The 12,602-nt window shown below is 39.2% G+C and overlaps 1 protein-coding gene across 1 annotated transcript in view; it reads right to left on the bottom strand.

The window, feature by feature from the left end:
- Positions 1–1,035: 1,035 nt before the first annotated feature.
- Positions 1,036–12,602, bottom strand: part of Glut4EF (Glucose transporter 4 enhancer factor) — a 94,341-nt gene continuing 82,774 nt past the window's right edge. The window contains exons 6-8 of the mRNA XM_069114347.1: positions 9,687–9,787; positions 8,865–9,129; positions 1,036–8,528 (exon numbers count right to left, since the gene is read on the bottom strand). Coding sequence (XP_068970448.1) covers positions 8,310–8,528; positions 8,865–9,129; positions 9,687–9,787 — 585 coding nt within the window. The 3' untranslated portion in view covers positions 1,036–8,309. The remainder of the gene's footprint in view (positions 8,529–8,864; positions 9,130–9,686; positions 9,788–12,602) is intronic.

Here is a 12,602-nt window from a genome sequence, read left to right as displayed (position 1 = left end):
TTCATTTTTTTCATTCATTCAATATATATATATATATCAATTATTAAATTTTTAAAACCTAATATCAATTATTCATTTTTTTCATTCATTCAATTATTAATAAATTATTAAAACCTAATAACACGATAATTTTCATTCGTTACTTCTCTTTCTTAATTTACTATTAAATTTACCATTTATTAAAAGAACCGTTAAAAATACGTAAAAACGAAGTTCAAACTTTTGAAAGATGATCACCACAATATAATTTATTTAATACTATACATACATACATGTGTATTTTGCACTGTTTATGCGATCGATGCATAGATTTTTACGCGTTACATTTTACTTTAATAAACACGATAACTCTGTTTTTGCCACTTGACTATTCATGCAAACGTATCGTGCGATGGCATGTACCTACGTGTCAACGAAAAAGAAAATTGAAGCAACTTAATGTTGGAAGTATGGAAAGTATGAATTAATAAGTCAATGCGACTTTTTTTACCGGTTAGTTTATTACCGGGAGAGTCCAACAATAAAATTTACACTTCAATGAAATTCCATCTTTTTTATTCCATCTATGACTCGTTCCACGGATGATATATGTTCGAATCGTTCAGGCGTTGTATAATGTGACATAACCACAGCAGCTTTTACGTTAACCTATGACACTATATTTTTTTTTCTCGATAAATAGTAGCTTCTGCAGCGATATACGGATGTAAATATTTGATAAGAGTCGCTGGTTGCACGCCGTGCCAGCCCTCTTTCGGATCTTATGGTCAATTGTATAATACGTCTTGGATAGCTGGATAGCTTAATCCATTGTTATACATATTGATGCACGGAGTATTGCATAATACTAACAAGTTCCTTATAACGCGTCGATAAGAATCTCGCGCATCTTTATCTTGCCTTTCCTTTTTCCTTTCCTCTGACATTCACATGATCGTTACCGATAGTGATGCTAATTAATAGCTTGTTCTTTTTTTTTTTTGTTAAAAATGATGATAATGACGATGACGATGGAAATAATAATCAATAAAAATTAATAATTAATAATGGTAATAATATAATATAATATAATTATAATTATAATATAATATAATATATAATAATATATATAATATAATATAATAATATAATATAATATAATATACTATTAATAATATGTCTTTGCTTTGTGCGATCGACCAAGTGCAAACGCTGTCTAAAAGGCGGCCAGCGGCAAAAGGGATTCTGCTTTGATTGATTCGAAATCAATTTATAAATACGCCTCGCCTTCTGCCCCGCGTCGGTCAGCGACGATTTTATTAAACAGGTACATGCAATGAATTTTCCTCGCACTTGCGAAGATGTCGCTGCTTTAATATCCAGCATGCTTGTATGTAATGTAATATGTTTACCGTGTTTGTGTGTGTGAACGGCGCCCCCGGTCGACCGCACGATCAAAAATTGCATTTCATTAAATCGATATGAGATCGTTTTGGTATGATAATCCCGGCCATTTAATTCCTCTGCGACTTTTGTTGTTTCTTTCCCATCCGAATCTCGGCGATCGTGCTGGGACACACCAGAGCCCATGGATTGATTATCCGGGGCGATCGCTGTCTCTGCTGTCATTCAATATAGGATTTTGATCGCCCCTAATTGGCTCGCTTGTCGAATCGATCGAATGTTCGGTTAATACGCGCGCGGACTATGCTCGGCTATCGCGGCCGTACAGTGTTGCCAACGGGGCGATGGGACTCTTTTTACACGGCCATTTCAGCTGTCACTGCGCGAGATCTCAACGATACATCGGTCCGCGAGAGACGAATTGCGAGCATCGTGCGAAGAAAATCCACCGATTCGATCGGAATCGATCGTCCGATCGAATCACCGTACATACGTCCATTCTGGCAACACTGTAGACGCGAGAACGACGTTTTCTTTTTCTCCTAATCATTCATATTGTCGTTGGAGGATAGTCGGCAGAAAATGATCGGGCCCAGGTTTTCGTCCCCGGCGTTTGAACGTTTTCAGGCGATCTATTAAATGCGATTACATATATTTTACAATAATAACGAATCGAGTTCACGACTCGATGCAACGAATTCGACTAAGTAATATTGACGTTTACTTCGCGAGGAGATACGTATGAAATATATTTTCAGTACCTATCGGCTAGCCACTTTGATCGAAACGGGAGAAGGGCAACCAGTACGACAGACGGTGATCGCGAAGATACGCGTCTATCGTTTAAACGAGTCGTCCCGCTTTTTTCCGGAACACATTTGCTTCGATCAAAACGGCCTCACCGTTGTTTCCGTATATGAAATAAACCTGAGGTATCTTTAAGTCTGTAAAGCTTCCGTTACGAAACTTTTAAGTTCTCGTTCTCGTTCCGTTCTCATCGCGTTTAAATGTTTCTCTTTCGCGTTAAATGTCCATCTTTTTTGCTTTTTTTCCTACAAACTTACCTTTGTTATTCTTTGTTATTTTTTCGTTTTTTTTCTGTTTTTTATACTTTTTTTTCTTCGAATTTTTATTTTAAGATAAAAGTACCAGAGAATATTTGGCATTTCAGATGGCACAATCGTTTAACCTTGTACTGTGAGTTTCCACGTTAGTGCCTTTACTTGAATTCCCGCCAAAATTCTCTTTTCGCTTCTGACACTTCTCCACGCAAGAAATGATCTAGCGTCAGTTTGTTCGAACTCCTTTCTCTGTTCAAAGGCATAACGGTAAAATCAAGTTTTTCCTTTCTGGATAATGCTCGTTCGTTTAGGACAATGTTTCCGTTTCTTCTACACGGATACGAGAGAAATTAAAATTTCGTCTGACTTGTGCCGAATAATACTACATACTTGGCTCGTTGTAAAAGATCGATCTATCAAAATTTCTGTAAATTTCAAAAAATTGTGGGACCGCGAGGTACGTGTATTTTCTATACATGTATAAGAAATAAAAATAATGCCAAAAACAAAAGAAAAGTAATTATTCTCGTAACGTGCTAAAAATATCGGTATCGCTGCTTAAAATTTGAATAAAAATTAAGATATTAGAGTGTGCAGGCTGTACCTTAAAAGTGCCTTAGCAAAAGAAATACTTAATCACTTCTTTGACATTAAACATACGTAAAAATGTGTTAAATATACACAATATTTGTCTATAAAAAGAAAGTTTAAGTTAAAAGATTTTTGTCTAAGATTTTGTGTAAAAAATTCTTAATCGCATGATATATCAATGTTGTACTAATAATGAAAAAATATTTTGTAGAAAACAGAAGTTTTACAAAATTTTCAATATAGTGTTCTAATTTCGTTGCCTCCGATATTTTTCTATTTCTTTTTAACGATCAATAATCAAGTGATCCACTTTTTCAAACTATCCCTTGTGTTCCTTCCACTCGTAGCATTATTCGGCGTCCTACTGTGGTTTTCCGGAAAAGTATGCCGATTTAAATCGTACGGCCGAGAAACCATTTTGGTTCGGTAATTTTGATTAAAAAAAAGGAACCTATTTGGACGGCAATTACTTTCTATCCTATGCACGCTCGCGGTTTGTTCACGCAAGCTTGCACTCAATTCGCGACTTTCATTTCCTATTTTTTCTTCGCTTATTTGTTCCTTGACATTCATTCCGCAAACTAGTTCACGAGGAATCATTCTCCATTCAGAATGTTCCTATGAAATCCTCCTTTGTAAAATCATAACGATTCAATGATCTTGATCATTTCTTTTTTTCTAGGATCAGCGGGCATAAGTTCTTGCGTTCGATCGAGCACAGTGACATCGACTAATACTTTATGCCGTTCTAATTCGTCTATAAAATTCTATTCTCAGGAAATTCACTGAGACTCGATACGAAGGCCACGGGTGAAAAACACGATAACACGATAGCATTTCCTATATATTTTGTAGACTAATTTCGATCAGTGTCGATCGATTCCATATGAAAATTATCTTATCGTTTAGTTTTGGAATTAAAAATGTATTTTATCGTAGTCTTTGACGACATTTTAAGTTAATATTATTTGATTCTTATAAAAACATTGTGGATTGATCATCTGTTTGCAAAAGGCGAATCCTTCAAACTGCTTTATATTGAAAAGATCAAATTAAAAGTGAGAAAACAAACGAAGATGTGACCAGTCGTATTTTCACCGCGCGGTCTTCGTATTGTTATGTGTCAGCTACCAGTCAAACCGATCGAAGAAACAAAAGAAAATAGATTTTTTCTAAGTACGTAGATAATGTATCTAGTATTAAAAAGAGAAGAGAAAGAAATAGAAGAACTATTTCGCAAGATTTATACTATCCTCGTGGTACGATAATGACGAACTGTGTTTAAGCGACTTGTTCTCGACGAAGAGAATCCTGAACTCCACAGATCGATTGAAATTTGGTAAACACGAACGGAGATACGACGGCGTCTTTGGTTCGGAAATACATGATTCTATGTGCCTGTATGCGCGTGTCGCGAGAAAACGTAATGTATCGCCACGATAATAATATAATTGGTCTGATTCTTCTTTTTTCCGCGGAATTTGACACGGTTTTGCACAAAAAAGAACTCCGTAATTGACACTTCTCCTCCCTTTTCTTTCTTTCTTTTTTTTCCCTTTTTTTTATGTTTATTCGCCCGACGAATCTCTTAATCTCAAGTAACGTTAACGTGTTAAAACGGGCATATATATGTATATACTTACAACGTTAATATACATATAACTATTATATATAGATATATATATTAAATATCGATACACGATTCGAGAGTGATATAAACCGTAAAATTATGCGAGCAAACAAAGATAAAACACGTGTGTGAGGAGAAAAAACATCGTCGCGCGATTAAATTGTACTAGAAAAATGAGCATCGATTAACACGATGGAAGTAGTCTCCTCTCCGTAAATACGAATTAATATAGAGAGGGAAAGAAACGAACGGACGTTAAATATATACCTACAGTCTTTGAAATACCCTTTGAATTTTTTCGTTTCGGTGTTCCTTAAAAAAAAAAAAAAAAAAAAAAGAGGAACGAGACGCTGGTCTCGTTAACAGAAACGAGTAACAACGGTCCTAATAATATCAATAATTACGGATAAATTAATGACGAAGAATCAGTTTAAATTAGTCGATGAGACAACAACGAAATCTATCGCTACGTTTCGAAGCAACCTCTTCCAAAGCGAACATAATATCGTCGTCAAGAGACTTGATGCGTACGAGTTCACCCGTGTATCACGTCGCAAAATTTATGGAGATCAAATGATTTCTTTCTTTTTTCTCTCTATGTGTGTTCCTTTTTTCCTTTTCTTTTTTACTCTTTATTCTATTATCGTCTTTTTCGATAACCGAAAAAGATGATTCGTAAATAAGTTACGCGCGAGTCGTGCGAACGATCGAAAGCGAGAAGGGAGCACATTTGACGATGTTGGTTTAAAGTAGAAGCGTCCCGCGATAGACAGACAAAGAAGTTGCTGAACGTTTAATATCTGCCTCACAAATTTTATATGTTTCATTTACCTTTTTTCATTGTTCTACATACACGTGTATATATATATATATATATATATACGCATTTATACACATATGTATATAATCAGAAAGCAAGATCTTGCAAAGAGAATCTCGCTGCTAGGGTACAATCGATCGATCGATTCAACTGCGAAGCCTATCTATCTATACCGAAATTTCGTGCATGCAGCTTCATATTCTTATTATTCGTTTTTCCTTCTATCGGCGAACACGGTCTTAGGTCGTCGAGAGGAGGCTAGCAAGCAGCCTGAGCCTGACACACACGATGGTATCTTCGTGGTGTGTGTGCGTGTGTGTATTTTTTCGTATACGAAGCTCGAAACGATGTTTTAATCGTTTTCCTTCGTTTTTATACCTCCTTTTTTTGTTTTCTTCCTATAATTTTTTATTCGTTTCATTGAATTACTTTTTAATCTGGCAGTATAACAATTGGTGTATAAAATTTTGCTTCCGCGCGTTTGCCCTTCTTTCTTTTTCCTGCGTTTTTAAACCATTACCTTATCGACACGTCGTATTATTTTCGTCGCTTTTTGTCGACCCATCGTCATCCCAATAAAATTCATGCCTAATTTGTAGTATCGGCCCACGGTGATTCGCCTAATTAATTCGATAAAATTTCGAGAAAAAATATCACAATTGCCTGTAGGTTCGCGGCGAATCTTCGTTCTAGACATGCCCGCCTGCGTCCTTCAAGGAAGAACAATCGGTTAAATCGAATATTCGATTTGTTTTCACGGTCTTCCGTTCGTCCGGAACGCGCGTCGCGTACGTCCCCCACGCTATATTACATACGACAGAGAAATTATACTATATCGACCCCCCACGAAACGTGCCATTCGCAAACGAATATTTCATGTTTCAGCTAAAGCCACGAAACGCGAGACTTTTTACGCGAGTCGATAAATTGATACGATGCGAATCGCGCGAATATTCATTTATTGGAAATATACTTAAATGACTCGCAGCGAATACAAAATCACGAATCATAAATTCGCGGATTTATGAAAATTTTAAAAGCAACAGTCTCGGGTAACGAGAATGAAACGTTCATTACGCCAATAAATATGTTCCTCCATACATATTCATCGAATACATATTAAAAATTTCAAGGCGATCGTTATTTTCTTTCGATTAAATATTTCGACACAACTTTTTCTGCTTTAAGAATATTCCGTTCCCAATCATCTTTCTGGACAGGATGCGCGTTAATTCCGAATATTCATTCGTTTCGTCTCGCATCAATTCCAAGACCATCTGAAATGATCTTACGCGAATATACGTTCGATAATATTTCTAAAGAACAGCGAATATTCGTTGACGAATACGCGTATGCGAACGCACGCGAGGGGCCACCGTGAGGCAAACGGACGAATAATCAGCCGAACAATCGAACGGCCACGATGTGGGACACGCACGCGTGACACACGGACCCACGGGGACTCTCTTTTTCTGCGAGGATCGCGTGACGATCATCGACATCCCTCGAAAAGGCAAGCCGAGAGAGCCCAGCGAGGAAATGGAGCCTAGACGCTCTCGTCGGATGAAGGAAGACCTATTGTAATGACCTAAGAGTCGGTTCGGGAACCAGCACATATTTTCAGAGGCACGCGTGCTCATCCGTACGATTCCTGAGTCGCGTGTCCCTTTATTTCCTTTTTTTTTTTTCTTTACCTAACGAATCACGGAAAGATTCTTTTTTTTTCTTTTAAAATTCTTGTTTTTTGGCGAACCGGAAGCGAGGTCATGTTCCGAGCCCTCTTACATTCCATCAGAGACAGGAAGAGAGAAAAGACTACATAGAGATAACAAAGAGAAAGAATGGAGAAAGAGAGACAGAGAGGGCGCGACAGTCTAAGGACGCCTCGTCCCGTACGCCAATTATTCGCTATCTACTAATCAAAACCCCTTATTACGGCTAAGAAGACCCTGACGGAGTTTGCCAAGTGCTAGACGAGAGTGATAAGATATCGTTCGACGATCGGTCAACGATCTTCTATTTCTATTTCTTTTTTCTTTTTGTTAAACGTACACTCGATTTTCTTCTTCTCCGCTCTACCATCGCTCGACAACGCAACATATATCTGTGTATTTTAGACCAAGTCAAACACGATTCTTTCCTTTACGATTCTATATCCTTTTTTTTACCACGTAGTAAACAAACGCGTGATCAGCCCTTCTAACCACCCGCCATCCGTCATGGGATTGACGTATTTTTCTTGACCCGTGCTCTCTCATCGCCTCGTTTCCGTAAAAGAGAGAAGCGAGGAGAACGGCGAGGAAACACGACGGGTTTAGCGAGAAGAATAAGAAGAAAAAACAGGAAGAAGTGGTGTTTCGCTGTTCGATATTAGCCGCGCTGAACATCACAGACCACACAGAGATCGTTCTTCGATCTTTGGCGCCTTCTTCTTTTTTTTTCAAATCTATTTATATATGGATCCGGTCGAACGGAAGATGGTGGACGATACTGCAGGATACGTCTTCGCTGTCCCGTGACCATGATACAGCGCGAACCACGCGAGAGGAAAACGCGCTTTCATCGCGCCTGTATCAAGCGAGTGGTCGCCATCGCCGCGACGACAACAACGTCACAATTGATGACGACGACGACGACGACGACGACCGTTCGTAACTTGACTTGTTACAACTCGTGGCTGTCTGTAACTGTTCGACTGTAGTGGAAATTTGCAATTGTTGTTTGCTGGCAGTTGGCGAGAAGTTTAACGTAGCATTGGCAAACTCTGGGGTCGGCTCGGCGACGGTCTCCGCCCGCGGACATACGAACGGGGCGGCCGCTTGGCCTAGTCGCCGAAACGGCTGCAGGCCTTCTTCCATTTGCATTGTGTGCACCATTGGTCACGATGCTCCATACCGTAGACCTTGCGGCATTTCTTCGTCTCACCGCGGATCCGTCGCGGCGACGACGGCATCTTGCCGGTAGACACCGTCAACAGGCCCATGTTCTGCTGATACGCCTGGAACGGCCGGGGCGACAACTTTATGTGCTTGATCGGTGTACCCTGTTTTGTGGAAAAAGAAATCAAATTTTAGAAATCGCACGTGGGAGGGCTTTTGTAATTTGGTTCTTTCTACGTTTGGACTACGATTGGACTGCGTTTATTTAACTCGTTTGAATTTACTGATTTAGCAACTAACGTAATCTTGATCGATAATGCACGGCGTGTATTAAAACGAAAGAACTTTTTTTCTTTATGGTTTCCAGACTTTTGGGAAACAAACCAACCGTTTATTCTGCCAAACCATGCTTCTCAAAAATTACTCGATTTGAAGAATTGCTCGAACTACCACAATAAACGTGTCCAAGTCCGAATCAACACGAATGTAATGCGACGTACCGGCGATTGCGAAATGGTGAACGCAGTGTTCCGTTCTCTGATGCCCACCATCACGTTTTCTGTGCTGGTGGTGGCAGAAGTGGCTTCTAAACGGAGCTGTTTCTGGTATTCCGGATCTTCGTGCGGAGGCCTGGCCATGTCTCGATGTGACATCGTTGGCGGAGAACTCATGTGATCGACCGCCACCTCTTGATAATAAAATTCCTCTTCGTGGTCGGAAATGTCGTCGTCTTCCTCATTATCGTAACCATTCGACTTTTTCGGCCTGAAAAATAAACGTGATCCTCGTTAAACGCGCCTATATCAGCGCGTGCGAAACGTATACGCAAACTGCTCGCGCGTGAACGAAAACGATCTACTCTTCCCGATGTTCACGAAGTCTGGCATGTCCAGTAGTTTTATCTTATCGCTTGGTTCAAGGTTAATGCTTGGATGGCGAAGGCTTTGAAAAATTATACTCGCGGCGATAGATACCGGGCCGTTTCAACTTTGAGTATTGTAAGTTGGGAAGTAGCGCAGATGTGGCGAATATAGGATTGTTTCAAGTTGGCAAATAAGATAGATGGCTTATCTAAAGATGAAAGATATCGTATCTCTTTTCTGATTACAATTGAACGAAGATGTTAGAAGAAAAGATAAATAATCGAAAGAGTATAGATATAGATCTTGCAGATAGCCTGTGACCATATTCACGAAACGAGGATTAATTGTCGCGCACACGATTTCGTGCAACAGACGCGATAAAATATAGCGCGGTGTGCCGAGAGCTCGTTAGATTTTCACGAGACTTGTTGCGTCTTACGGTACTACGCTTAAACTTACCCCAAGTGTGATTGACGCACGTGCTCCTCGATAAGCGCTACAGTTGCTTTGATTTCCAGGCAACCTGGCCAAGTGCATTTGAACACTATCGCTGCGTTCGCCTAAAATCAAAACGATCGAATAGATTTATCATCTGTTAGTTTCTACGTTAACATAGTTCATAATGTGTCAGAAGAATAACAGTGATTGTTTCAAATGTTAGACCGATGATAGGAATGTTGAATTGATAAATACGAAGATGATTGAACGTTAAAGCGATAGCGTTTTTAGTATCCATCGCATATCTTCCTCCTCGTAGAGAAAGAATTCGATATCTAGAGCGAAGAGAATTTATTAACAAGTCAATTAGAGTTGTTGCGTGGAGTTGTTCGGAGTAGTGAGTTGCAAATCCGTTCGAAACTCAAACACACTATATCGTAAATGCAACATTTCGAGAACGTTCGAATCAAGCCAAATTTCACGATTAATTCAGAAATCTATACGGCTGTAAGTGCAAAGTTGGACAAAATTTGAATCCACCTCGGATCCGCGAGCAAAACTCACCTACTCGCGAAACGCGAATTTCAGACAAATACAGTCGGTATTACTTTCATATGATTTTCCAACAGTCTCGATCGTAGTGCCGAAATATTTCGTGAAGGATTTCAGACGTCCTCTAACGACGTCTCACGGTCCGTCGACGAGAGCGGCGTAGCGTGAATCGTACGTATATCCCGCGAAGCACAGTGGCGCACGGGCGAAAATCGATGCGCGGCAGTCGGCGCGTACGCTGCGCGCCACGTTTCTTTGTTTATATCGGGCCGGCAGCTCAGTGCCGGCGCGATCACGTGCTATTGATCCAGGAACGATACACCGCTTGGTCGGGCCACGCGGTCGTGCTATGATCGTGCCGCGATCCTTCCTTCAACCGTTTCACGCGGCTCTGTCTGCCGCACGCAACGGAACAGACGCGAAATCATGATTATGCCGCTTTGTTTTCCAGAGAGTCGACCGTTTCGAGATGCGAGACGATTGGAAATTGACGATGCAAGCACGCGTGGTGATGCAGATATGGAATTTTTTATATGTCGTGGAACGTGTCATTTTATACCTATAATTTGAGGTTAGGTTTCGGGAAAACGTAAGAATCGCAGGTACACGAGAGGTTTAGGTGATTATTTAATTCGTTGGGTTTTGTGTTTAATCGGTAGGTTAAGGTTTTACGATTATTCTGTTCGTCTTACGATTAGCCAAATATGCTACCTAACATTCTTCAAGAATCTCTAAATCTTGCAATTTACGAAAGGCGGTTGTTAGCATGAAATTTCAAATCAATAATTCTTCACAGAATAAATAATAATTACACGCGTTGTGTTTCATACTCGTCTACTTCAATTTCCTATATACTCTTTTATCGAAACCCAGGAAGAAAGAGGAACTCCAACTTGTCCAGTAAATAATAAAAAAAGATAATGATAGAAGACATTCTAAAGCTACGTTCGTTGAATGTATCGATCTCTCCTGCATTTAGTTAAATATAACGTCAGAAATACGAAATCAGAACAGTTCTATTATTCCGAAAACGAATGATTTACGAAGACACGAAACTTCGTGTATATAAATCTTTCGGTTTCAATAATTCAACTAACAGCTTTCTTTCCTTGTGCGTCTTATCTCTTAATTAAACGCTTGAACTATCGGTAATGCACATTCGAAGTAATGTAGCGAGAAACAGTGTTTTGAATATAAATTAAGAGACTTATTGTTCGCGAGCAAGATTATATCACGGTTGGCAAAAAGTGACGGAGCACACGCCTTAATCTGTTTTGCGTAATTACATCTTGAAATGTTAACGAAATACGCTTGACTTTTACAAGATATCCATGAGAATGATCGTATGCAAATGTTCGCTGTGGAAAAGGGAGAATGTTTTATATGCGTGTATGACAGTGTCAGCTGAAAATTTCGACACGACTCGTGTCTGACATTGGTTGCGCCTGCAGGCATACTCAAATCACGAAAGGTTAAAAGCGAAGGACGCCGCGAGTGGCGACACTTTGAGGAACGCTTTGAACGATTAAAACTATGTTCCACGCTGCGTGGGTCATCGATGATTCACAAATTTTAGTCGATAAAATATACATCTTACATAATTTCCCTTAATATTGCAAGTGTGATTCTATAAAATGAAATATTAAATAACACTGCTGAATATAGATAACACTGCTAGAGAGTGACAAATGTAGCCAGATACGACATTATAGTACACTTGCATCGGAATCGAATAGCGATAAGAGAACATAGCAACATATATCTCCGTGACAGTTACTTCTCAAGGACTCGTTTCTTGTACGCCAAGAAGTACACGTGTATCAAAGACACTTAACAATGGAACTATTAAACTCGTAAATTAATAATCGCACAATCGAAAAATATATTTGCTACGAGTCTGTACCAGGTTTACAAATTGTAACTCTTGATACAAATCTAATACGGTGAAACAGATAAAGAGATTTCACAAAGCAATAAAATGCTTTTGATTTCACAAAGTAGGGATATAGAAAAATGAAAATTAAATTTACGCGTAAAATATCTTTACACGTTTCCAAGATGTCTAACTTCAGATTTATAATAATTCTAATTATAAATATGTCGTGTGGATTCTACAAAAAGAATATTATTTGCTCCAGCACAGTTGCAATTATCATTTACTGCTATTGTTACTTTTCCCTGAACTAACTCGGAAACTAAACCTTAACAACACGCTGGAAACCCCTACAGTTACACAAAGCTTCAAAGTCAATACCGTCAAGCATAAATGGCCGACGCGACAGTTGACGAGTTTAAAACTCGCCATTAATATCACATTAGAAAAAGGGAACAAACTTTTTCCATCGTAGAAATTGACATCGTAAAAAATACCGTGAACGCGGTTGA

Source organism: Bombus flavifrons, chromosome 5 (genome assembly GCF_040668555.2).
Source record: "Bombus flavifrons isolate JBK064 chromosome 5, iyBomFlav1_principal, whole genome shotgun sequence".
NCBI lineage: Eukaryota > Metazoa > Arthropoda > Insecta > Hymenoptera > Apidae > Bombus > Bombus flavifrons.
This window is presented reverse-complemented; position numbering and strand designations above follow the sequence as displayed.